We start from the raw sequence: 22,615 nt of genomic DNA on the forward strand, positions 1-22,615 counted from the left end.
TTTATTTTGAGAGAGTGTCCACGCAAGCAGGGGAGGGACAGAGAGAGAGGGAGTGAGAGAAAATCCCAGGCAGGCCCTGCACTGTCAGTGCAGAGCTCAACAGAAGCCTGGATCTCACTAATCCGTGAGATCATGACCTGAGCCAAAATCGAGTTGACACTTCAGACACCGGGGTGGCTCAGTTGGTTGAGCATCTGACTTCAGCTCAGGTCATGATCTCATAGTACATGAGTTCAAGCCCTGCATCAGGCTCCGCATACGGACAGCTCAGAGCCTGGAGCCTGCTTCAGATTCTTTGTCTCCCTCTCTCTCTGTCCTCCCCGACTCACACTCTCCCTCTATCAAAAATAAATAAACATTAAAAAAAGAAAAAAGGAATCAATCAACACTTAACCTACTGGGCTGCCCAGGTGCACCTGTAGCCATCATTTTTGTGAAGGTTAATAATGATTCAATTTTGAAGTAAGAAACATGGTGGGATGATACATTAATCAGTTCATTATTGTAACATATACTTCTGGGGTATGTGTATCCCTAAATACGAATAAATATTAATATTTAAATATTCATTCAACCACTCTAAACTTAAGGGAAAAAGAGTATATATTAGCTTTAAACAACATGTATTTAAGATAACATTGTCTTTTACAAAAAGCATGGGAATTTTGAGAGATGAAGGAAATTGATAGTCTTTCTGAATGTCAGATTTAACGTGTGTGTGTGTGTGTGTGTGTGTGTGTGTGTGTGTGATCCTTAACATTTAGATTCTTCTTATTATTTAGACTTAGGTTCATTAAAAAGATAAATCCAGTGAGTTCTTTTTGTTTATATTTTGGCTTTATTCTTTTGTTGTTGTTGGCTGATTCTTTTTTTTACTTAAAAAAATTTTTTTTATTCCAGTATAGTTAGCATACACTGATTTTCAGGTATATAATATAGTGATTCAACAGGTCTTTACAGTACTCAGTGCTTATCCTGATAGGAATACTCTTAATTTCACTCATCCTCCCCATTCACTTCCCCTCTGGTAACCACCAGTTCTGCATATTTCAGAGTCTGGGTTTTTGTCTTTTTTTTCTTTCTTTGGTTTCTTAAATTCTACATGAGTGAAATCATATGGTATTTGTCTTTTGCTAACTGACTTATTTCACTTAGTATTATACCCTCTAGATCCATACATGTTGTTGCAAATGGCAAGATTTTGTTCTTTTTTTATGGCTCATATTCCATTGTGTGTGTGTGTGTGTGTGTGTGTGTGTGTGTATATGTATGTGTATATATCACATCTTTATCAGTGACACTTGGGTTGCATCTATAAGTTGGCAATTGTAAATAATGCTGTAATAAACATAGGGGTCCATGTATTTTTTGAATTAGTGTTTTCGTATTCTTTAGGTAATTACACAGTAGTGGAATTACTGGATCATATGGTAATTCTATTTTTAATATTTCAAGGAACCTCCATATTGTTTTCCATACTGGCTGTACGAGTTTACATTGCCACCAATAGTGTATGAGTATTCCTTTTTCTCCACATCCTCATATTTTGGCTTTATTCTAAGTATGAGAAATCTTAATGTTCACTTCAGAATTTGTATGTTTTTGTTATGATTGTCTAGAAAGCAGAGCTTTTACTTAGACTTAAAGTAGCAATTAGAAGTAGAGTTACAAGTGGTAGTAGGAGACCAAGGAGAAAATTGAAGCATAGATCCCCTTGCACTTAGTCTAAATAAGACTGCGTAAGTCTAGGGACGCTGGGTGGCCTAGGTGCTGTCAGCACAGAGCCTGCTTTGGATTCCTTCTCACCCTCTCTCTCTGCCCTCCCCCCAAAATAAATAAATGAACTTAAAAAAAAGAGTAACTCTAGAAGAGTATGATGTTTGTTTAGAAGTATAATTTGTCATGGTTAGAGTATAATTTTATGTCCATATTCTTTTTTTTTTAATCTATATTTATTTTTGAGAGAAAGAGACAGTATGAGTGGGGGAGGAACACAGAGAGAGGGAGACACAGAATCTGAAGTAGGCTCCAGGCTCTGAGCTGTCAGCACACAGCCCAATGTGGGGCTCAAACTAACCACAAGTTCATGACCTGAGCTGGAAGTCAGATGCCCAACCAACTGAGCCACGCAGGTGTCCCCCTAAGTCCATATTCTTTTAAATAAATATGAGCTCTTGGCATGTTATACAGTATAGAATGGGGATACTGAGGATATGTGAAAATTTTGGCCAGAAATTTTTTATAAACTATTTTTATGAACTACTGAGTTTATTCAGGCTTGCTCTATAGCATTTATAGATCTTAGTATCATCTTTAGTCCTGGTGTGTTTTATGTAAGAAATGGTTACGTGACATACTACCAACTCATTCAGCTCTACTTCTAACAGTGAAGCAGTGATCACACTGTTTTTATGTTCTCTTGTGGTTTCCTTTTGTTCTCCCACTTACTTTTGGGAATTTATGTTGATCTGTGTTTGATAAATGATTATAGTATCTAAATCTACAGTTACTAAGAATTTTTAAAAAATCTTTATAGTTTCTATACTCAACATGGGGCTCAAACTCACAGCTTCCTGATCATGAGTCACTTGCTCCACTGACTGAGCTAGCCAAGGGCCCCTACAATTACTAAGAATTTTAAGACAAGATAAAAGAAGATAGGTGGCTTGGAAATGGGAGAGGATGGCAGTGTAGTATATTTGAGGGAGGCTCTATTAGGTGGAGTAGAACCTACTCATTTTAAAAATAATTTAGAAGTTAAGGTTTGCATTGTTGCTACTAGAAACTTTAAGGCCTTATCAAGATAGAAAAGTATGAAAGAAGTGAAAGGGATGGAGAACAAGGGTTAGAGAATGGTGGAAGAGGAAAGAACTTAAGAAAACCAAGGAAAATGTGTTTGTGGTAGGAGGTCCTGATTTGCCACCGGTACCACCACTTTATGATAGAGGGTTGTAAGTTATTTCATTTGTGCTTTCTAGGTTTTTAATCATATAGCTAGTGGGTTACTAATCAGTCTAGATTGAGAAAAGAACACAGTTCTGGTGGGGAGAAGTTCTTAATAGGTAACCTTGATATTTTAACATATCATGTGCATGCCTGAGCAGGAGAGGGGCAGAAAGAGCATCCAAAGGATGGTCAGAGGATCCAAAGCAGGCTCCAAGCTATCAAAGCTGAGAATCCAAACCCGATTCAGGGCTTAAACTCACAAACAGTGAGATCATGACCTGAGCTGAAGTCGGATGCTTAACCGACAGAGCCACCCAGGTGCCCCACCTTGAATTTTATTTTGATGGATGGTGCAAGTTTTTGGTTTTTCAGCCTTAAAACTTGGCCTTTTAGTTCTTCTAGTACATTATTATTATATTTTAATTCCTGTATAAGTGACTTTTAAAGAAAGTCTTAGCTGTAACAGATTTGGTAATGAAGCAATTTTGGAAGTGGTGGAAGCTATGCTTTTGGCAGTTACAACATTTTTCAAATCTGGGACACATGAAAGGAGAAAAGTTTGGAGACAAGTTCTGGCCCCTATGGTGGCGGAGGCCAATACCTTGCCAATCCACAAAACCAAGGTGGCTATGCATTTCCAGTAGCAGCAGTAGCTATTGTAGTGGCAGATTTTAGTAACTGCCAGGAAACAACTTAGCAAGAGAGGAGAGCCAGAGAAGTGACAGGGAAGGTACGGGTTAAAACAGATTTGTGAACTCAGACCAACACATTGGTGGCAGGGCCTAGCTGCTACATACAAAGAAGATGTGTTTTAGACAATACTCATGTGTTTGGGCAAAAAAGTCAAGGACTGTATTTCTGACTAATTGTGTAACAGGTTATTTTATTTATTTAAAAAAATTTTTAATGTTTATTTTTGAGAAAGAGTACATGCGCACCCAAGTGAGGGAGGGTCACAGTGAGATGAAGACACATTCCAAAGCAGGCTCCAGGCTCTGAGCTGTCAGCACTGAGCCCGACAAGGGCTTGAACCCACAAACCATGAGATCATGACCTGAGCCGAAGTTTGATGCTCAACCAACTGAGCAACTAGGGACCCCTAAATATGTCTTTTTTTTTTTTTAATTAAAAAGAGAAAGATCAGCTTAGTGTCAATGGCATGTATTTATAGAAAAAATAATAAAATTGTGGAAATATTCAGATATTTCTTATCTTGTGTAAATACACTGTATCATGTACAGATTTGGATTTCATGAAAAGTTTTAAGTAGAAATTAATAACATTCAAGATTAATATTTTTGCATATTGTCTAGTATCTTTTAAACTTGAGAAATTAAAATGTTTTTAGCTAATTCCAAATTCATGTTAACATTTCTCTCTCCTCAGATGAGGAAGTTGTTGAGCTTCCAGATTTGGATTACCTGCGAACCATGACTCATATAGTCTTTGTAGACTTTGATAACTGGTCAAACTTTTTTGGTCATCTACCAGGGCATCTTAACCAAGGAACATTCATCTGGGGCTTTCAAGGTATGATTGATAAGAAAAACATTTGAAATGATACCTTCTCCTCTTTTTTCCATTAGAATATGTTCCACTTTTGGAAGACGTACTGTTCTTGAACCTTCTTGAATAGAATATGTATTGCTCTTGAACCTTCTTGAGTAGAATATACAAGCATAATTAGAATATTGTCACTTTGCATTATATAGCTACTCTGCTAGAATATTTTTCTCTTTACATTTCTTTGTGGCGAATGTTAGCTCTCTTTGGTGACCTAAAGCTTGTGGATCTTTAGATACATATTGAAAAAGGCTTTATTCAACAACTACAATGTGCCAGATACAATGCTTGATATTAACCTGTGTTTACTGATTATTATATATTTATTTCCTTTTTAAAATATAAGGAAGAATGCTTGAAAAGTTTTTTCCCCAAAGTATAAAAGTAATAAATAGAGTAGAACTAGCTTTTGAACTTGGATCACATGGCTACAGAACTAGTATGATTTTCAAGATGCCACAATTACCTTTTCTGTTCATCCTTACTGAACTGAAGTTCATAAGCATGCAACTTCATCTAAACCTCTCTTTACAAACCATTGACCAAATAGGAAGAGACACAACTTTGATTTACACAAGTTTAGTATAGTGAAGATCCAATAAATATCATGTTTGTTAGGGAACAACATATATGAGGATTATTTGGGGTGCCAGGATGGCTTAGTCGATTTAAGTGTCTGATTCTTGATTTCAGCTCAGGTCATGGTCTCGTAGTTTGTGGGATCAAGCCCTGCGTTGGGCACTGTGCTGACAGCATGGAACCTGCTTGGGATTCTCTCTCTTTGTCTTTCCCCCCACCTCACGCTCTCTCTCTCAAAATAAATAAATATTTTAAAAATAATTTTAAAAATTAAAGAGGAGGACTGGATTTAAGATACAAACATACTGACCTTAAAAAAATAAAAAAAGAAACATACTAACATGGATAAGTTCTCTAGTTCAACCTTTTAGTAAATTTAGCTTTGCTGGTTGCCTATCATTTCTATCCACTGAATAGTCTTGACATATTTGTTAAAGTAAATAAAACCCACTAATGCTTACATTCATATGGAATTATACCATTCAGAGACTTTTCACACATATTTCTTTTGATTTTCCATAACTTATCTGTGAGTTTTGAGGGAAGGTGGCATACTTTGCCAAGTTGTAAAGCAACAAAATGGTGATGCCTATACTAGAACGGAGTTCTGTGTTCTAATCTAGTACTTGCCCTCTAAAAAATCTTTTTCTAGTGTGTTTTTTCTTAGTACAGCTTTCAGTTGTAGCTACTGTTGTGTTCTCTATTTTCTCTGTTTGACTATCATTTATGCCTTTCTTAAAATAATAGGTGGAAACACCAATTGGAAGCCTCCACTCAACTGTAAAATCTATAATTACCTGAATAGGATTGGATGTTTCTTCCTTCATCCTCGTTGTAGTAAAAGAAAAGATGCTGCTGATTTTGCCATATGTATGCATGTGAGTGATGGTTTTATTCAAAATCTAATGTGAATCTAGGACCCATTAGGAATTTTTTTTTCTACTGAAATCGTAATGACAGTATAGAGCATTCTTCATTGCTGTAGTTTTGTATAAAACCTTCTATATCAGATTCTGCTGATGACTAATGAGGGCAAGGACCCATATCATACTTAGGTACTGCTTTTCCCCAATTCCTAGCAGACTCCCAGCTACCCATTACAATGGGTCTACAGACCCTCAACTATTTATAGAATAGTGATCAATAGATGACAGTGCATTTGATGTATGCTGAGATACTTACACATTTTAACATCCCTGAAATTGGGAGACACCTTAACAACCATCGTTGGCCTATGTGAGATTTGCATTTGCTTCTGTGTCTGCCAATCACCTAGAGAAACTACCAACCTGAGACCCATTTTACATTAAATTCTCGGCTTAAAGGTTTACATTGTCACACTGATAACATGAATTTACTCTGTAAACTTGACTGCTGCTTACATTTTAAACCACAAAACATTTTCTTTTCTATCTATTCGGTGCTAAGATTGAATTATTCAGATTACCTTGCTTACCTTCTCTCTGGCAGATTTATTTATTTACCCTTAAATTAAGTTTGTAACCCATGTATCATTCCAGCTTTATATGAAAGCCTATTTGACTTCTTTTGGCCTTTTTTTTTTTCTTTCTTAGTGCCACGTAAAATAGCTTATAATTGGTGTCAGTTTATGTTTGATTAAGTGTCGCATATTTTATTTATGAAGGAGATCTTTGTATCATACTTTGGTGGGAGCTAGAAAACAAGTTAAATATACCTTTCTAGGGTTGCCTGACCAGCCCAGTTAATGGAGTGTGCAACTCTTGATCTCGAGGTTGACTTTGAGCCCCATGTTGAGTGTAGAGATTACTTTAAAAAAAAAATCTTAAGTAAATAAATAATACCTTTCTAGGTATGTGTTCATTCTGAAATAGATGTAATGATTTAAAACTCAAATACTGATTTTTATCAACATATGCGTTTTGTTCCAAATTAGGCTGGCCGTCTAGATGAACAACTACCCAAGCAAATTCCTTTCACCATCCTCTCAGGAGATCAAGGTTTTCTGGAACTAGAGAACCAATTTAAGAAGACTCAGAGGCCAGCACATATACTCAACCCTCACCATTTAGAGGGAGATATGATGTGTGCCTTGTTAAATAGCATATCTGATACTACCAAAGGTACGCACCTACAGTCACAGTGCAAACCGCCCAAGAGGAGGAGACTTCACTGCTGAAAGAAACCAATAAACTGCTGTCCACTAGTGAACTCCTGGCTGCTCACTAAAGCATCATGTTCTCATACTTCTTATTTATTTTTTCCTTTTCTCACTTTATTTTTTAGTGTTTTAGAGAAACGATGATTTCATAATTTTCTGGAGCCTTTTCTGATCTAATAGATAAAAATCTACATTCATGTATATAAAATATATATTCACGATTTGCAATAGGTTAATACAATTTTGAAAAACTCAGAATCCAGACTTTCACTGTTTCTGAAATTACAAATTTATCTTCAATTTTTCAGAGAGCTAATTGCTTATAGGTTAAACCAGAAAGAATAAATAATAATATGTCAGTTTAAAAAAAAGATCATTTTAAGAGATTGACAGGGACAAAATGAAGTCATGAGAGAGCTTTAGTTCCATGGAAGGGGTACCTTCCTGTCCTGTTCCCAGGACTTAAACTCTCTTCTCTGACATTTTGATATTGTTCCATGAAAGGTTGTGCTAATGTTCACTTTCACTAACAAGTATTTTAAAAAGGATTTAATTCTAGGGATTCAGATGAGATTTTTTTGTAATTTCTGAAGTAAATGTGGGTAGAAGAAAAGAACAAAAGTATAATTTTTAAATATCCTCATGGCTTGCAGCCATGAATAAGATTTGAAGATATTAATGAGTGACCTCACTGAAAAACTGTCTTTGGCCTTTTTTTATTATATGCTTTAAATTCTCCAACTCTGCTGTCCTCCTAGGTTTTTTTTTTTTCTTTCAGCATTTTTGGAGCCATATTTTGATTAAAAACCCATTCTGAAGAATTTTGCTCTAGTCACTCATTACACTGGATCAGTTTACTTCTGCAAAGTTAGGAATCATTAATCTACTAGCCCAACTTGCTCTTTAAAGGGAAATCAACTCTGTTCTGCATATTTATGTCATTCTTTAGTACTGGATTTTATCTTCCTGAACTTTATCTTTCTGTAATTTTTGTTTTCATCTATTTTCTTTTTCCATCTCTGACTGCTGCCTTTTTTAAAATCTCTTTTTCTTTTATTCTTCTGCCATCCTGTCCCCAGTCCTTAACAACATCTTAATGTACTGTGAAATACCTAAATTTTTACCTTTGCCACCCTAAGCCATCCTTTTTCCCTTTTTTTATGCTGCTGCTTTGGGAAACAAATATTTCTTTTGTAATTTTCAATGTGAAACTTATTATTGATTTGCCTTTCTTACCAACTTGATTTGGAATGAGAGCTACATATAAGTAGATGTGCATGGATGTATTTGGGTTGGAGGTAAGATATAGGTTATTGTTATATACTGATTGTTCCCCTCTAAATGCCTCTTATGCTCTTTTTTTTTTAATAATTCATTCATAATCAGTGCTCTTTTGAATGTACTGCTATTTGAGGGCACTGTGTACTTTATTCTGAATTTTTATGAAATGCAGAGATCGTAGAGAGAGTGCATAAAGAAGGGCATGGGCTTTGGTTTGAATGCTAACTTTGCTCCATCCTTGCTGTGTGATTTCAGGCAAGTTACTGAACTTTTTCTGAGCCTCACTTTTCATATCTATAAAGTCGTGAGAATTAGCAATATGTATAAAATGTCTAGCACAGCATATAAAGTACTGTGGGTGTTTAATAAATAGCAGCTATTTTTATTATTACTACCATAAGAAGAAAATACAATTTCTAGCCACTACTTTTATTTCTGTTTTTCTTTCTAATAAAATAAAGTGGTAAAATATATGGAAGATTTATCATCTTAACCATTCTAAAGTGTGCATAGTTCACTGGTGTTAACTACATTTAGATTTTGTGCAGCCATCACCATCATTCATTTTCAGAGCTCTTTTCCTCTTGCAAACTGAAACTTTATATCCATTAAGCAGTAACTTCCCACTCCCCTTTCCCTAACTCCTGGCCAATACCATTCTTCAGTATTTTGACTAAGTACTTCATAACTCGTGAATCATACAGCATTTGTCTTTTTGTGGCTGGCCTGTTTCACTTAGCATACTGTCCTCAGGCTTCATCCAGGTTATAGCGAATGTCAGATTTTCCTTCCTTTTTAAGGCTGAATAATATTCCACTCAGTGTGTATACTTTTGTGGGAAGTCAAGTATGTATGTCCTGGGCTAAGAGATTATAGGGAATGTATTGCAAAACAGAAAACTGCTTTCTGGACCTGCTGAAAACAGCAGCCATGCTTTGCTTATCTAGTTAATGTATATCTAGGGGGTACTCAACTTTGCTTATCTAGTTAATATGTACCTAGAGGTTAGGTCCTGCCAATGCTCACAAGTTCCTTAGACCATGTTATTGCATGGAATATTCTACCCTGTCTTAGCTTGTTTTTCTGTGTGTTTTCTATACATTCTTACTAGCAAGTAGCTCCCTGAGTATTGTGCAATGTTATCCTAAATGTCTGCTCAGTAAATTTGGGAGCTTGAGTGCAGCTTGGAGAAACTTCCCTTAGCCTCCCTCTCACCTCTCTTGACTTGCATGGAGTCTTGAGTAATCCTTTCTGCCATCCTCAACTGTGCTGGACAAAGCCAAAAGCTGAAACTACAGACTTTATTTTGCTTATCTATTTGTCTGTCAATGGATGCTTGCAATATATCCATGTTTTAGCTATTGTGAATAACTGCTATGAACATAGATGTACCAGTATCTCTTCAAGACCTTGCTTTTTCTTTTGAGTATATACCCAGAAGTGTAATAGTTGGATCATATGCTAATTCTATTTTTAATTTTTTGAAACTTCCATACTGTTTGCCATAGCAACTGTATCATTTTTACATTCCTACCAACAGTATACAAGGGTTCCAAGTTTTCTGCATCCCTGCTAACACTTGGTCTTTTCTAGGTTTTGTTTGTTTTTTTATAGTAGTCATCCTAATTGGTGTGAAGTGATATCTCATTATGGTTTTGATTTCCATTTCCCTAATAATTAGTGATGTTGAGCATCTTTTCAATTTTTTAAACATTTTTAAAGTTTATTTTATTTATTTTGAGAGAGAGGGACTGAGCATACAGAATAGGGGCAGAGAGAGAGGGAGACAGAATCCCAAGCAGGCTCTGCACTGTCAGCAGAGAGCCTGACACGGGGGTTGAACTCATGAGCCATGAGATCATGAGCCATGCTGAAGTCAAGAGTCAGATGCTTCCGACTGAGCCACCCAGATGCCCAAGCATCTTTTCATGTGCTACAGCCACTACATTTTAAAAGTGATGAAAATTACTAAAAATTTAAGTGGCCAAAGATGTGTCAATTCCTTAAATCCTGATTTTTCATTTATACCTAGATTTAAAATACTTATGTAGCTAACTCTAAAATCCAAAAAAAATAAGTTACACTGAATCGCAGTATGTTCAGATTCAGTTTAAGACAAATTTTTTCCTTTATAAGAGGCTTAAAGACATCAAATTACCTAGTAGCGAACTTTAGAATAAGAACAATCCTTGGGTAACTTTATTCCATCACCTTTCCTAACAAATGGCTTTGTAAATAGTAGGATAATAGCATTTGTTTAAAAATGATACTTGATATGTATTGGGACTTGGATAAGTTCTCAGTGTCCACAAATACTGTCATTCTTCTTCGGCCTTTAAGGTACTTTATCACAAGAATGCCAGGAATGCCAGGGTAACTCCTCTCTTCTAACTTCTTAGCACAGCGTTCCTATCTTCAGATTTGAAAACAAGACTGTTTCTTAAGGCAGTGTCATTTGGGGGAGGGAATCATTGAATCTTTCTGAGTATCTGACAAAGGCTTTCTATGTTTCTTTCCTCAAAAATGAACATGGGAGAGACTGGGTGGCTCATTTCGTTACACATCTGACTGTTAATTTTGGCCCAGGTCATGGGTCTCAGGGTCCTGAGGTTGAGCTCTGCAGCAGACTCAGCACTGAGTGTGGAGCCTGCTTAAGATTCTCTCTCTCCACTTGTATACTCGCTGTCTAGAGCTCTTTCTCTCTATAGGCTCCACACTGTCAGCAGAGGGCCCAATGTGGGGCTGTAACTCACAAACCATGAGATCATGACCAAAGCTGAAGTCGGATGCTTAACTGACTGAGCCAACCACATGCCCCATCTCTCTGTCTCAAAATTAAAAATAAATAAAATAAACATGTATATATATCAAATACAGTTTCAGGGGCTTTGTGGTCTCAACCAACCAACCCACAAAACCCTTTAGGATATGACCAAAGTTCTTACTACAAGTAACATATGGTGAGAAGTTCTCTTACATTAGTCATTATTTTACAGGCAGTCTCCTGATTTTTCAGGTTTTGTAAGCCACCATAGCATAAATAAATGATAGTTTGAACCTCTTATTTCTTTCTAACTTTTCAGAGATTTTCCATTAATAGGACTAGAAAGTGACATTACTGAACTGGAGCTTCCTATATAAAAAAGGAAGAATCTATTGAATAGTGTCATGAGAATTTGTGACAATGTTTTATCTTCAGTTTTTGCCAGTTTTTCAGTTAATGGGAAGTTTTTGTCAGAAAATATTTATCACAATAAAAATAAAGATATTCAGAGTGGCTGGTTTCCTATGTAAATGTCAAGTCAGTTGACCATAAGGTATTACCTTTTTGCTTGTTAGGGAGAGAACAGCTAAATAGCTTTACTACTGGTACTTTTTAAAATCTCTAACTTAACGTAAGTGATTTTCTCTTGTTGGCAACATAACCCTTTAGACTAAATTTGAGATTTGAATGTGGCATGGCTTTTGCCCTGTAAATTAAATTCTCCTAAGCATCAGGGTTCCAGCACCTACATTTTGATTACAGCTATGATAAATGTATAAATCTCTGTAGAGATATTATAAAACATTTTTTAATTTGATACCTTTGGCTCCCTTAGCTTTCATCAGTTCTATTTTATATTGTACTCATTTTTTTTAATGTTTATGATTTATTTTTGAGATAGAGCACAAGCAAGGGAGAGGCAGAGAGAGGGAGGGAGACACAGAATCTGAAGCAAGCTCCAGGCTCTGAGCTGACAGCTCAGACATGGGACTTGAACCCACAAACTGCAAGATCATGACCTGAGCTGAAATTGGACGCTCAACCGAACCACCCAGGCACCCCAGTTGTATGCACTGATTTAAAACTTTACAGGGGATGCCTGGATGGCTCAGTTGTCTAAGCATCCAACACTTTTATTTTTAATATTTATTTGTGAAAGAGAAATTGTGAGCAAGAGAGGGGAAGAGAGAATCCCAAGCAGGCTTCATGCTCTCAGCACAGAGCCCAATGCTGTGTTTAACCTCAGGAACCATGAGATCATGACATGAGCCAAAATCAAGGGTCAGATAATCCACTGAGCCACCCAGCTGTGCCTAAGTGTCCAACTCTTGATCTCCACTCAGGTCTTGATCTCAGAGTGGTGAGCTCAAGCCCTACAATGATTCCATGTTGGGTGTGAAGCATACTTAAAAAATAAAATGAAAAAAAAAATCTTGCCAAGATGAATCCTTTCTAATAATCCTAATCAGAGAAGCCAGGTCTCTCCTTCTAGACCTTTTTTTTTTCTTTCTTTTTCTTTTTCTTTTTTCTTTTTTTTTTTTTTTACATTTTATTCACAAATATATGTTCATTCTAACTCAATACTCGTATTCCAAAGATGCAGATGTAATTTGTCACTTAAATGTTTTAAAGGAGATTAAAGGAACTAACTAATCGTTATTGAGGGCCTACAAAGTGCCAGCCACTCTGCTAGCTGCTTTTTATACTTGTAGTGACTATGTTTAAACATATTTTTTTTTTAAGTTTTAATGTTTTATTTATTTTTGAGAGAGAGAGAGACAGAGTGAGCAGGGGAGGGTCAGAGAGAGAGGGAGTCACAGAATCCGAAGACTGGCTCCAGGCTCTGAGCTGTCTGCACAGAGCCTGACGCGGGGCTTGAACCCACGAACCATGAGATCGTGACCTGAGCCGAAGTTGGACGCTTAACCAACTGAGCCACCCAGGCGCCCCTATGTTTAAACATATTTAAAGAACAGCTTCCACATGTTATTTAATTATCCTTGCAACACTGAAGTAGGATGTGTTAAGATTAGCGTATTTCGTAGAGGTCTAGAAAGGTTAAAATAAGCTACCTGTGGCTGTTACACAGCAAGTATTTTTCTCTTTATCAATATCTCTTGGTAAGGCTAAGCCTTTTACTGATATATCTGATTTTATGATGTAGAGAATCCGGTGTGAATTATTGACTCTAACCATCTCCTTGAGAAGATAATGAGAGACACTTTGCTGTAGTGTGACAACATTGAACAGTCTGTATAAAGATACCAAATATGAGGGGCGACTTGGTGGCTTAGTTGGTTAAGCGTCTGACTTTCGCTTAGGTCATGATCTCGCGGTTCGTGGGTTCAAGCCCCGCGTCGGGCTCTGTGCTGACTGCCAGCTCAGAGCCTGGAGCCTGTTTCAGTCTGTGACTCCCTCTCTCTCTGACCCTCCCCTGCTCACGCTGTCTCTCTGTCTCTCCTAGAAATAAACAAAACATTAAAAAAAAAAATTTAAAAAAAAAATGCTGCTTTTGACAGGCATTGCCTTTGAATTGTAATAACATAAACCTTGGGTACTTTCTCTTTGTTCCTAATGTTTCAATACACTATTTGTTGTTCTTCAGATTGTAAATGTAAAGTTTTATTTCCCTAAAACATTGCTTGAAATATTTGAATTCGTAAGTGTATGTAACAGATTGTAAAAACAGCATTAGTATTTTTGCTCAAATGGCAAAAGACGGCTTACAACATATTTTTTGCAACAAAGAAATACAAGTGAAATACAGTGATTTTTATTTATAAATACTAAAAATCTTTAATTTTTAAATGTATATTTAAGTTTTTACATATTTTCCACAAAAGCCACTATGTCCATATGACTTATATTCAGTTATTTAAATCCTGATTGAGTCACTATGATATATATATTGATTTAAATGTAGTTAAAGTGATAAATCAAATATTTGCTCACTGTTTCAAATTTTAAGTGATTTTTGCAATACCTTATCAGTCATGTCATTTTTATAGACTTAGCTTTTTCATTATAAAAGTATATAAGATATCAGGTAAGTGAGTTTGTGCCGAGAAGAAATATTGCTAATTTAAACCTGTGGTCTCTATAGCAGTGAATGCATGATTTTCAAAATATAGAAGAACTTTATCTCATCATTTTAAAATCTTAAGATGATTTCATGTAACTTAAACTTGGGAGTTTATTTGGTAGATTTAAACAAGCATACTAGCTTTTCTTAATTTCTAGGGTTTTTTTAATAATAGAATTTTATATTCATTAACAGTTGTGCTAAAAGAAATTTTTCAAATAATTTGAATACAGAGCTGAAATTGAATTATTTCATTACATTCCCCCCCTTTGATTTAAGTACTATTTGGTAAGCATTTTTTAAAAGCATTTTATAGGGAAAGTGGTATAATGCTAATGAATTGTAATTAAGCTTGGGTATGGAAGAAGTGATTGAAAATAATATCGTTGGAGACTACATTAAATGATGGCACAATAACTTTTTCAGAAATGTATTTACTGATTCTGCCTTACAGAATGTGACAGTGATGATAACCTGGGTATAAAAAATACTTCAATAGAAGAAGAATTCAGATCCAAGGAAGGTAACCTAATGTAGTTAATCCTTTTCTTACTTTACTGTATCTGTATTTTTTAATTGCTCCCTTTCTTGCCTCTTTATCCCCTCCTATTAACCTCCTACCCCTAAGTTTCAAAAATATTGTTTCCTTGTTTAAAGGAGAGTTTGCATTTTCTCATGGGAGATGAATCAGTGACAAAAGCCTAAAATAATTATTTTCTGACCCTTTGCAGAAAAAGTTGTCTAACCCTGGGCTAGCAGATGATTTTTGTTTCCTAATTTTTCTTTATTTCAAGTTGCTTTGAATTAAGAATATTGCAAGTTAGGGGTGCCTGGGTGGCTCAGTCAGTTAGGCATCCAACTCTTGATTTCAGCTTGGATCCTGGTCTCAGAATTTGTGGGATCAAGCCTCAGAAATCCTCCACTAGTGTGGAGCCTGCTTGGAATTATCTTTCTCTCCCTCTCTGCCCTATTCCCCCTTGCGCACATGCGTTCTCTCTTTCCCTCTTTCTCAAAAATAAAAAGGGGGAAAAGAATATTACAAGTTAAGCAGTAGGACTATGAAAATAAACACTTTTGTCTGATTATTAATGGACTGTTTCTATAATTTAAATTTTTCCCTCTTCTTAAAGGAAAAGCTATTTTCTTCCATAGGTTAAAGAGGACATTTTGTATTACTTTACATCAAATAATTTCCTGGCTGTACAACTGTTTAGCTGTGTCATTTGCTTGTACTTTGGTTTTTCCATAACAGACTACTTTTAAATAACAATAGGAAAAACCAGTGATTTTAGAAAATAGTTTAAGCTTCACTGAAGAAGTTTAACTATTACAGTGGCATCTTTAACATTAAAGAACAATAGTAGAAGGCTTAATATATTTCATTGAAGTATTTATTATTGGAGATTTGAGAGTGGGAATGTGGAGACTAGCAAGTAGGAAGGAAAATGTGACTTGGCCCAGCTGATTTATTTTCCGTATATTTGCTTGATCTTTCACATAATGCAATTGTTTAAGAGCATACTAGATCTCGGGGCGCCTGGGTGGCTTAGTCAGTTAAGCGTCCGACTTTCGCTTAGGTCATGATCTCACGGTTCGTGGGTTCGAGCCCCGCGTCGGGCTCTGTGCTGACTGCCACCTCGGAGCCTGGAGCCTGTTTCAGTCTGTGACTCCCTCTCTCTCTGACCCTCCCCTGTTCACGCGGTCTGTCTCTCTCTCTCCTAGAAATAAATAAAACATTTAAAAAAAAAAAAAAAAAGAGCATACTAGATCTCTGCTATTAGGAGTTTGGGAATTTGAGTCTGGCAGTAGACTTGATTCATCCATTCATTGAAGTAGAAAACTCTGGTCTTCTAACCAAAATTCAGTGGTTAAATAAAGTTGGCAGTAAATCTACAACCTAGTTGGAAACAAGTTTTTTTGATCATCTTGTTTTCCCAACATGGCTTTTCAAGGTCTAGCTCTCTGCTTAGCAGCCACATAATAATGAGTTAAACAAATGAAAGAACTTTTATGAGTTAAACAAAACAAAAAAACAAAAAAAAAAAACCAGCCACCTGAGTTGTTTATCAAGACCACTAAAAGATAACCGCTGAGCATCTAAGTACTTCAGACTTGGCACCCTTTATTTCCGCTCATGACTTTATCCCATGGAAAATGCCACACAAAATTATAACTTTTTTTTTTTTTTTTTAATTTTTTTTTAAATGTTTTATTTATTTCTAGGAGAGAGAGAGACAGTGTGAGCAGGGGAGGGTCAGAGAGAGGGAGTCACAGACCGAAACAGGCTCCAGGCTCTGAGCTGGCAGTCAGCACAGAGCCCGACACGGGGCTCGAACCCACGAACCGCGAGATCATGACCTAAGCGAAAGTCGGACGCTTAACCGACTAAGCCACCCAGGCGCCCCATACAAAATTATAACTTTAAATAACCACTCTTGAGGAGCCTTCACAGTTTTTATGGTTCGTAGCTGTCCCCAGGAAATCTGAGTATGTATAATGCATTGTGTACCAGAGTTTCTAACATTTTGTTATCTCTGGGCTGTTTTAGGATTTGTAGAGTTTTTAGATTTTTGTGATTTTCAGATGAGCAAAAGGATTGTTATTAAAGAAGTCAAGAAAAGATACTTCAAAGTTTAGTTGTCATATGAGATAGGAATGTAATGCTCTAATTTCAAGAAAAACCAAAGTGTTATGTATGTGCTTTCTTTGTTTTCTTATGATTTACATAAATAAGTTTGAGAAGCCCACAGTGTTCCATGTAAGTTAAGGAATATGACCTCCTATGCAGTTTCCTCTGATAATCTTTTCCCCCTTTTACCCAACAAGAACTAACTCAAATATCATCTTTTAGGTCGAACCATAGAGAATTGACATTTTGTGGGCATTTTTGTACAGTAGTACTTTCAGATTTATCTTTTTTAGAGATATCTAACAACTGTCTCCTCTAGGCTCCCTCTGTACCTTACCAAGTAGATTTAAAATTTTTCTGTGTATTATCCCTTTGAGAAGTAGGATCATGTTTTGTTGTTGTTGTTTTATCTTTTTTTCAGTAGCACCTAGCACCTGGTGTTTGGCACTAAATGATTGCTTGTTGAAGAATATACTTATAACAAACTCAGATATGTTAGAGCTACCAGGACCCATCTCTCTAAAGCTAAATAAGAGAAATTAAGATAAACGCCATTTGGGGGTGCCTGGGTGGCTCAATAGGTTGAGCATCTGACTTCGTTCAGCTCAGGTCATGATATTGCAGTTCATGAGTTCTAGCCCTGCATCCGGCTCGCTGCTGTTAGCCCAGAGCCCACTTTGGATCCTCTGTCCCCCTTTCTGCCCCTCCCCCACTCATTCTCTCTGTCTCACAAAAAAGTTTTTTTTAATTAAAAAAAAAAGATAAAGGCCATTTGGCTGGGAGAAGAGTGAGCGATCTATAGATCCTCCACCATGGAAGCAAAGTGGTATTTTAGTGCAGACTTATTAGCAAAACTCAAAAAAGTTTAACTTCTTCAAGCCTCTTTTCATTCTTATCCTTTTCAGCACAGCATTGTAAATGCCTGACAAATAGTGGCAAAAGGCAGGATAAACTTGTGACTTTTTGCCTTGAGGAATGGTAGTTTCCTTATCCACACTACTCACCCCCAACCATGATTTGTCTCATTCTTTGCTGTTCTCTGTAGACCAGTATCAGACTCTGACTATCCATGCCAGTCATTAAGATCTTGTATAATCTATTATGTATACCAGATATGGGAAGTAGGGACCACATAGTGTGGTGGTATAGAGCGCAGACTTTCGATTCAGACTGCCTGGGTTAAAACTCAGCTCTCAATTAATAGCAGTCATCCTATAATTAATATTATGATGTAAATAGTAAAACATTGTGGCCAATTGAGTGAACAAAGACAGGATAAGAGAGATAAGAGTTCGTTTTTAATTCAATTAATGTTTAAGAAAACACTAATCTCAACAACTCTGTGAGAGAATATTCTCTTCATTTTGCATAAAAATGTAGTCTTTTAAACATTAAGTAATTTGCCTCCAGATTCTCATCCTCAAAATGATGGGGCATGATTTATATATAAGTATCCTAACTCCTATTACTGAGTTCTTTCCTATTCTGCAGTAATTACCTCTTTTTCAAAGGAATGAAATTAAGGTGAAGACATACTTCCCACAAATGTTCTTTATTTCTTCATAGAGCTTTCAGTTATTGTATAATGTTCTTTCATTTCAACCTGAAGGATTCCCTTTGGCATTTCTTTTAAGGCAGGTCTGCTAGTAATGCCTGTACCTTATGTTTATCTGGGAAAATTTTCATTTCTCCTCCATTCTTTTTTTTTTTTTTAAATAGTTTATTGTCAAATTAGTTTCCACACTCCTCCATTCTTAAAGACTAGTTTTAGTTTTGCTGGATGTAGAATTCTTGGCTTTATAAGGCCTTTTTTCCAGTACTTTAAATATGTTACCTCACTGCCTTCTGGCCTCCATGGTTTGGTGAGAATTAAATTAACTAAATTACTGAGAATCTCTTATACATGATTAATTGCTTCTCTCTTGCTGCTTTTGTTGTTTTTGGCTTTTGACAGTTTGATTATGTCTCAGTGTGGATCTCTTTCCGTTTCTTCTTGGAGTTGAGCTTCTTGGATGTGTAGGTTCATACATATCTTTCATCAGATTTGGGATACTTGTTGGTCGTTATTTCTTCAAATATTCTTTCTGCCCCTTTCTCCTTCTGGGGCTCCCATAATGCATACCTTAGTGCATTTAATGGTACTCCACCAATCTCTTAGCCTCTGCTTGCTTTTCACCATTTTTCTTTCTGATCTCAAGCTGGATCAATTGTCCTACCCTCAAGTTTGCTGATTCTTTTTTCTGTTTACTTAAATTTGTTAAACTCCTATAAAGAATTTTTCATTTCCGTTGTACTTTTCAGCTCCAGAAATTCTATTCTCTTTGTTGATAACCTCATTTTGTTCATATATTGTTTTCCTGGTTTCCTTTAGTTCTTTGTCCATGATTTACTTTAGCTCCTAGAACTTATTTAAGACAATTGATTTAAAGTCCTTATCCAGTAAGTCCAATATCTAGTCTTTCTCAGGGACAGTTTAATTCTTTTTTTTTTGCTTGCCTTCAAATGGGTCATACATTTGTGTTACTTTGTATTCTTTGTGGTTTTGTTGTTGAAAACTGGTATGCAAATATTATAGTACCTCTGGAAGTCAGATTATATCTCTTCCCCACAGTTTGCTATTGGTGTTGAAGGCTATAATTGTCTGTTTGGTTACTTCTACAAACTACAGTTGACCCTTAAACTCAATGAGTTGGGGCACTGACACCACCCACCACACAGTCAAAAATTTATATAATTTTTAACTCCCCCAAAACTTAACTGCTAATAGCCTGCTGTTGACGGGAAGCCTCACCAATAATAATATAAACTGTTGATTAACACACATTTTGTACATTATATGTATTATATACTATGTTCTTAAAATTCAGGAAAAAAATCAAGAAAACCATAAGGAAGAGAAAACACATTTATAGTACTGTACTGTATTTATCAAAATCCATATATAAGTGGACCCACACAATTCAAAATTGTGGTGTTCCAGGATCAACGGTTTTTTGCAAAAAACTAAAACAACAAAAACCAAAACAACCTTTCCTAGTGTTCGCAGTTTGGCTGTGTGCTGAAGCTCTTCAGTATTTAGCCAGGCTTGCACTGGCCCTACACATCAGCCAGTGGTGAAAGTTTAGGGTCTTTTCAGGTATTTTCTTAGCATGTATCCTGTCCTAGGCATATGCCCAGCTTTCTAAATTCTCTGTTATACATAGATGCTTTTGAATGCCCTAATTTCCCAAAGAAATTTTCTGGGGTTTTTCCTTCTGGGTATTTGTATGTCTCAACTATAATCTTTTGCCCCAGGCTGTGTTTTTTTATTCACTTTAAAATGTTTTGAGCAATGCCCGCTGCTTTTTGGTCCTAAATGGGTTCTGAGCTAGGCAAAACAAAGACGAATGCCTTGTATTCATCCTTCTTTATGCACGCAGACAGACTAAAATAGACAAACACAGTAATTTGTAACGTCTACTGTACTGCATCTGGAACTAGGAACCAGAGTCCCATACCAGGAACATTCTCTATTGTTTTCAAGACTGCTACCAAGTCAAGGAAGTGGTGAAGAAAGGTTAAGTAAAAATACCATTAAACTTTCCCACTGGTTCTTTTTTATGTTCATTATTTATTTTGAGAGAGAGAGAGAGCAAGCATATGTGCATGGGCAGAAGAGGCAGAGAACAAGCATATGTGCATGGGCAGAAGAGGCAGAGAAAGTGGAGGAGACAGAATCCCAAGCAGGTTGTCACACTGTCAACAAGGAGTCTGACTTGGGGCTCAATCCCATGACTGAGATCATGATCTGGGCTGAAATCAAGAATCAGACATTTAACCAACTGAGCCAGGCATGCCCTTTTCCTACTGTGTTTATGTTGTCTTTTTCTTGATTTAATGTTTGCTTAGTTGCTGTGAACCTTTGAGTGTGTTTCAGATTTTGGACAAAGTTGTTTCTGATGGTTTCTGCTGTGTTTCAGTGTTTCTGTGGAAAGATGGGTATTTAGAGCTGCTTACTCCACCGTTTTGTTGAATTCACTCCAAGATTGATTTTATTTCTTCTTTAAATGTTCTAGACAACTTACTGGTAAAACTATCTCGGCTTGGAGTTTTCTGAGAGGTTTTTTGATAATAGATTTATTTTCTTTAACATATATAGGCATTCATATTTTGTTGAATTTTATGTCAATTTTAGAGAATTGTGTGTTTCAAGAAATTTGTCTATTTTACCTAAATTGTCAAATGTACCAAATGTACTTTTTATTTCTGTAGGATCTGTTTTTGTCTTTCCTAATCAGTCTAACTAGAAATTTATCAATTTATTTGATCGTTTCACAAATGAACCTTTTTTTAAATGTTTAGTTTTTTGAAAGGTGAGGAGGGGAGAACAGAGAGGGAGGGAAGGAGAGAGAATCCCAAGCAGGCTCCATGCTCAACACAGAGCCCAATGCAGGACTCTGTCCCATGACCCTGGGATCATGACCTGAACTGAAATCAGGAGTCAGACACTCAACCAGCTGAGCCACCCAGGTGCTCCTAGTTGTTTTATTTTTAAATAGATCTCATTTCTCTGTTGAGATTTCCTATGCATTCATCCTTAAGTCCTTGAAAATATAACTTTTCTAAAATGCTTTTCTCCTAATTCCAACAGCTAGATTATCTTGGGTATTTGTTTCAGTTGGCTGTTCTTGACTGTTGGGTTACATTTCTTTTTCCTTTTCAAATCAAGTGATTTTTTGATGTATATGTATATTGTGGATGTACATTTCAGATTCTTTGGATTTTATTATTTTTATCTGAGGAATGTTGGTTGGTAGGTTGGTTTTTTCCTTTAAAGGCAGTTACCCTGATAGACCTAATCTCCAACCTCTGCCTCCTCCACAGCAGGCAATAGCTAAAATTGCTTACTTCTTTTACTTCCCAACTGTTGTTTTTCACTTAGAATATTAGATCATTTCCTTTGTATGTGCAGTTTAGAGGTCAACTAAGACTTTGTAGATTTCAAGGATCCTCCTTCTGTTGCTTTCTTGTTTCTTCTGAGATACCCTTCTTTCTTTCAAAACCTCCCTTCCCCAGCTCCACTTTCTAGTTTCTGTGATCCAAACTCTGTCTATGATGCCTTAAGACACAGAGCTTGGCTTTCTGGGTTAAGCTGTTACCTTGTTCCACAAGGATTGAGGAATACCCTGAGGCATCAAAACCATAAAGCTGAAAGTTGAACCCTGTGTGCAGTTTGCTTCCTTTAGTGACCAGCTTCTGTCCTGTTACTACCTGATCTTTGTTGCTCTCCAGTGCCTTAAAATAGTTCATAATTATTATCGATGGGAGGGTTAATCCAATATAAGCTATTCCAGTATTAATTAGAAGTAGAACCATTTAATTAGTTTTTGTTTATTTTAGTTTTTTATTCTTTTAATTGGTTTATAAGTTATATACTTTATTTTTTGTGCTTATATTAGTATTTTGCCACATTTTTATATGTGATTTAACGACTAAAGTATACCTACATGCTGTCTGCCTCTGCACCAAGAAAAGGACTCTAAAACCCCTCAATTCTGATCCTCTCCTCCCAACTTAGATGCTGGTATTCTCCACTGCTTGCTTCTCTGGGTGTAAATGTGTGTAGTATAATGCACACAAAAATCGTATAAA

The 22,615-nt window shown here is 36.3% G+C and overlaps 1 protein-coding gene across 3 annotated transcripts in view; it reads left to right on the forward strand.

Moving 5' to 3' along the window:
- ZNF451 (zinc finger protein 451) overlaps positions 1-22,615 on the forward strand; it is an 87,524-nt gene that overhangs the window by 59,689 nt on the left and 5,220 nt on the right. Inside the window, exons 11-14 of one of the 3 annotated variants that reach the window (XM_039244310.1) lie at positions 4,333-4,476; positions 5,836-5,966; positions 7,004-7,190; positions 14,810-14,878. In XM_039244310.1, the coding sequence (XP_039100241.1) occupies positions 4,333-4,476; positions 5,836-5,966; positions 7,004-7,190; positions 14,810-14,878 (531 nt within the window). The remainder of the gene's footprint in view (positions 1-4,332; positions 4,477-5,835; positions 5,967-7,003; positions 7,191-14,809; positions 14,879-22,615) is intronic. The other 2 variants (XM_039244313.1, XM_039244314.1) reach the window with 2 other exon arrangements.

Source organism: Hyaena hyaena, unplaced genomic scaffold (assembly GCF_003009895.1).
Source record: "Hyaena hyaena isolate Hyena2069 unplaced genomic scaffold, ASM300989v1 scaffold_242, whole genome shotgun sequence".
NCBI classification, from domain to species: domain Eukaryota; kingdom Metazoa; phylum Chordata; class Mammalia; order Carnivora; family Hyaenidae; genus Hyaena; species Hyaena hyaena.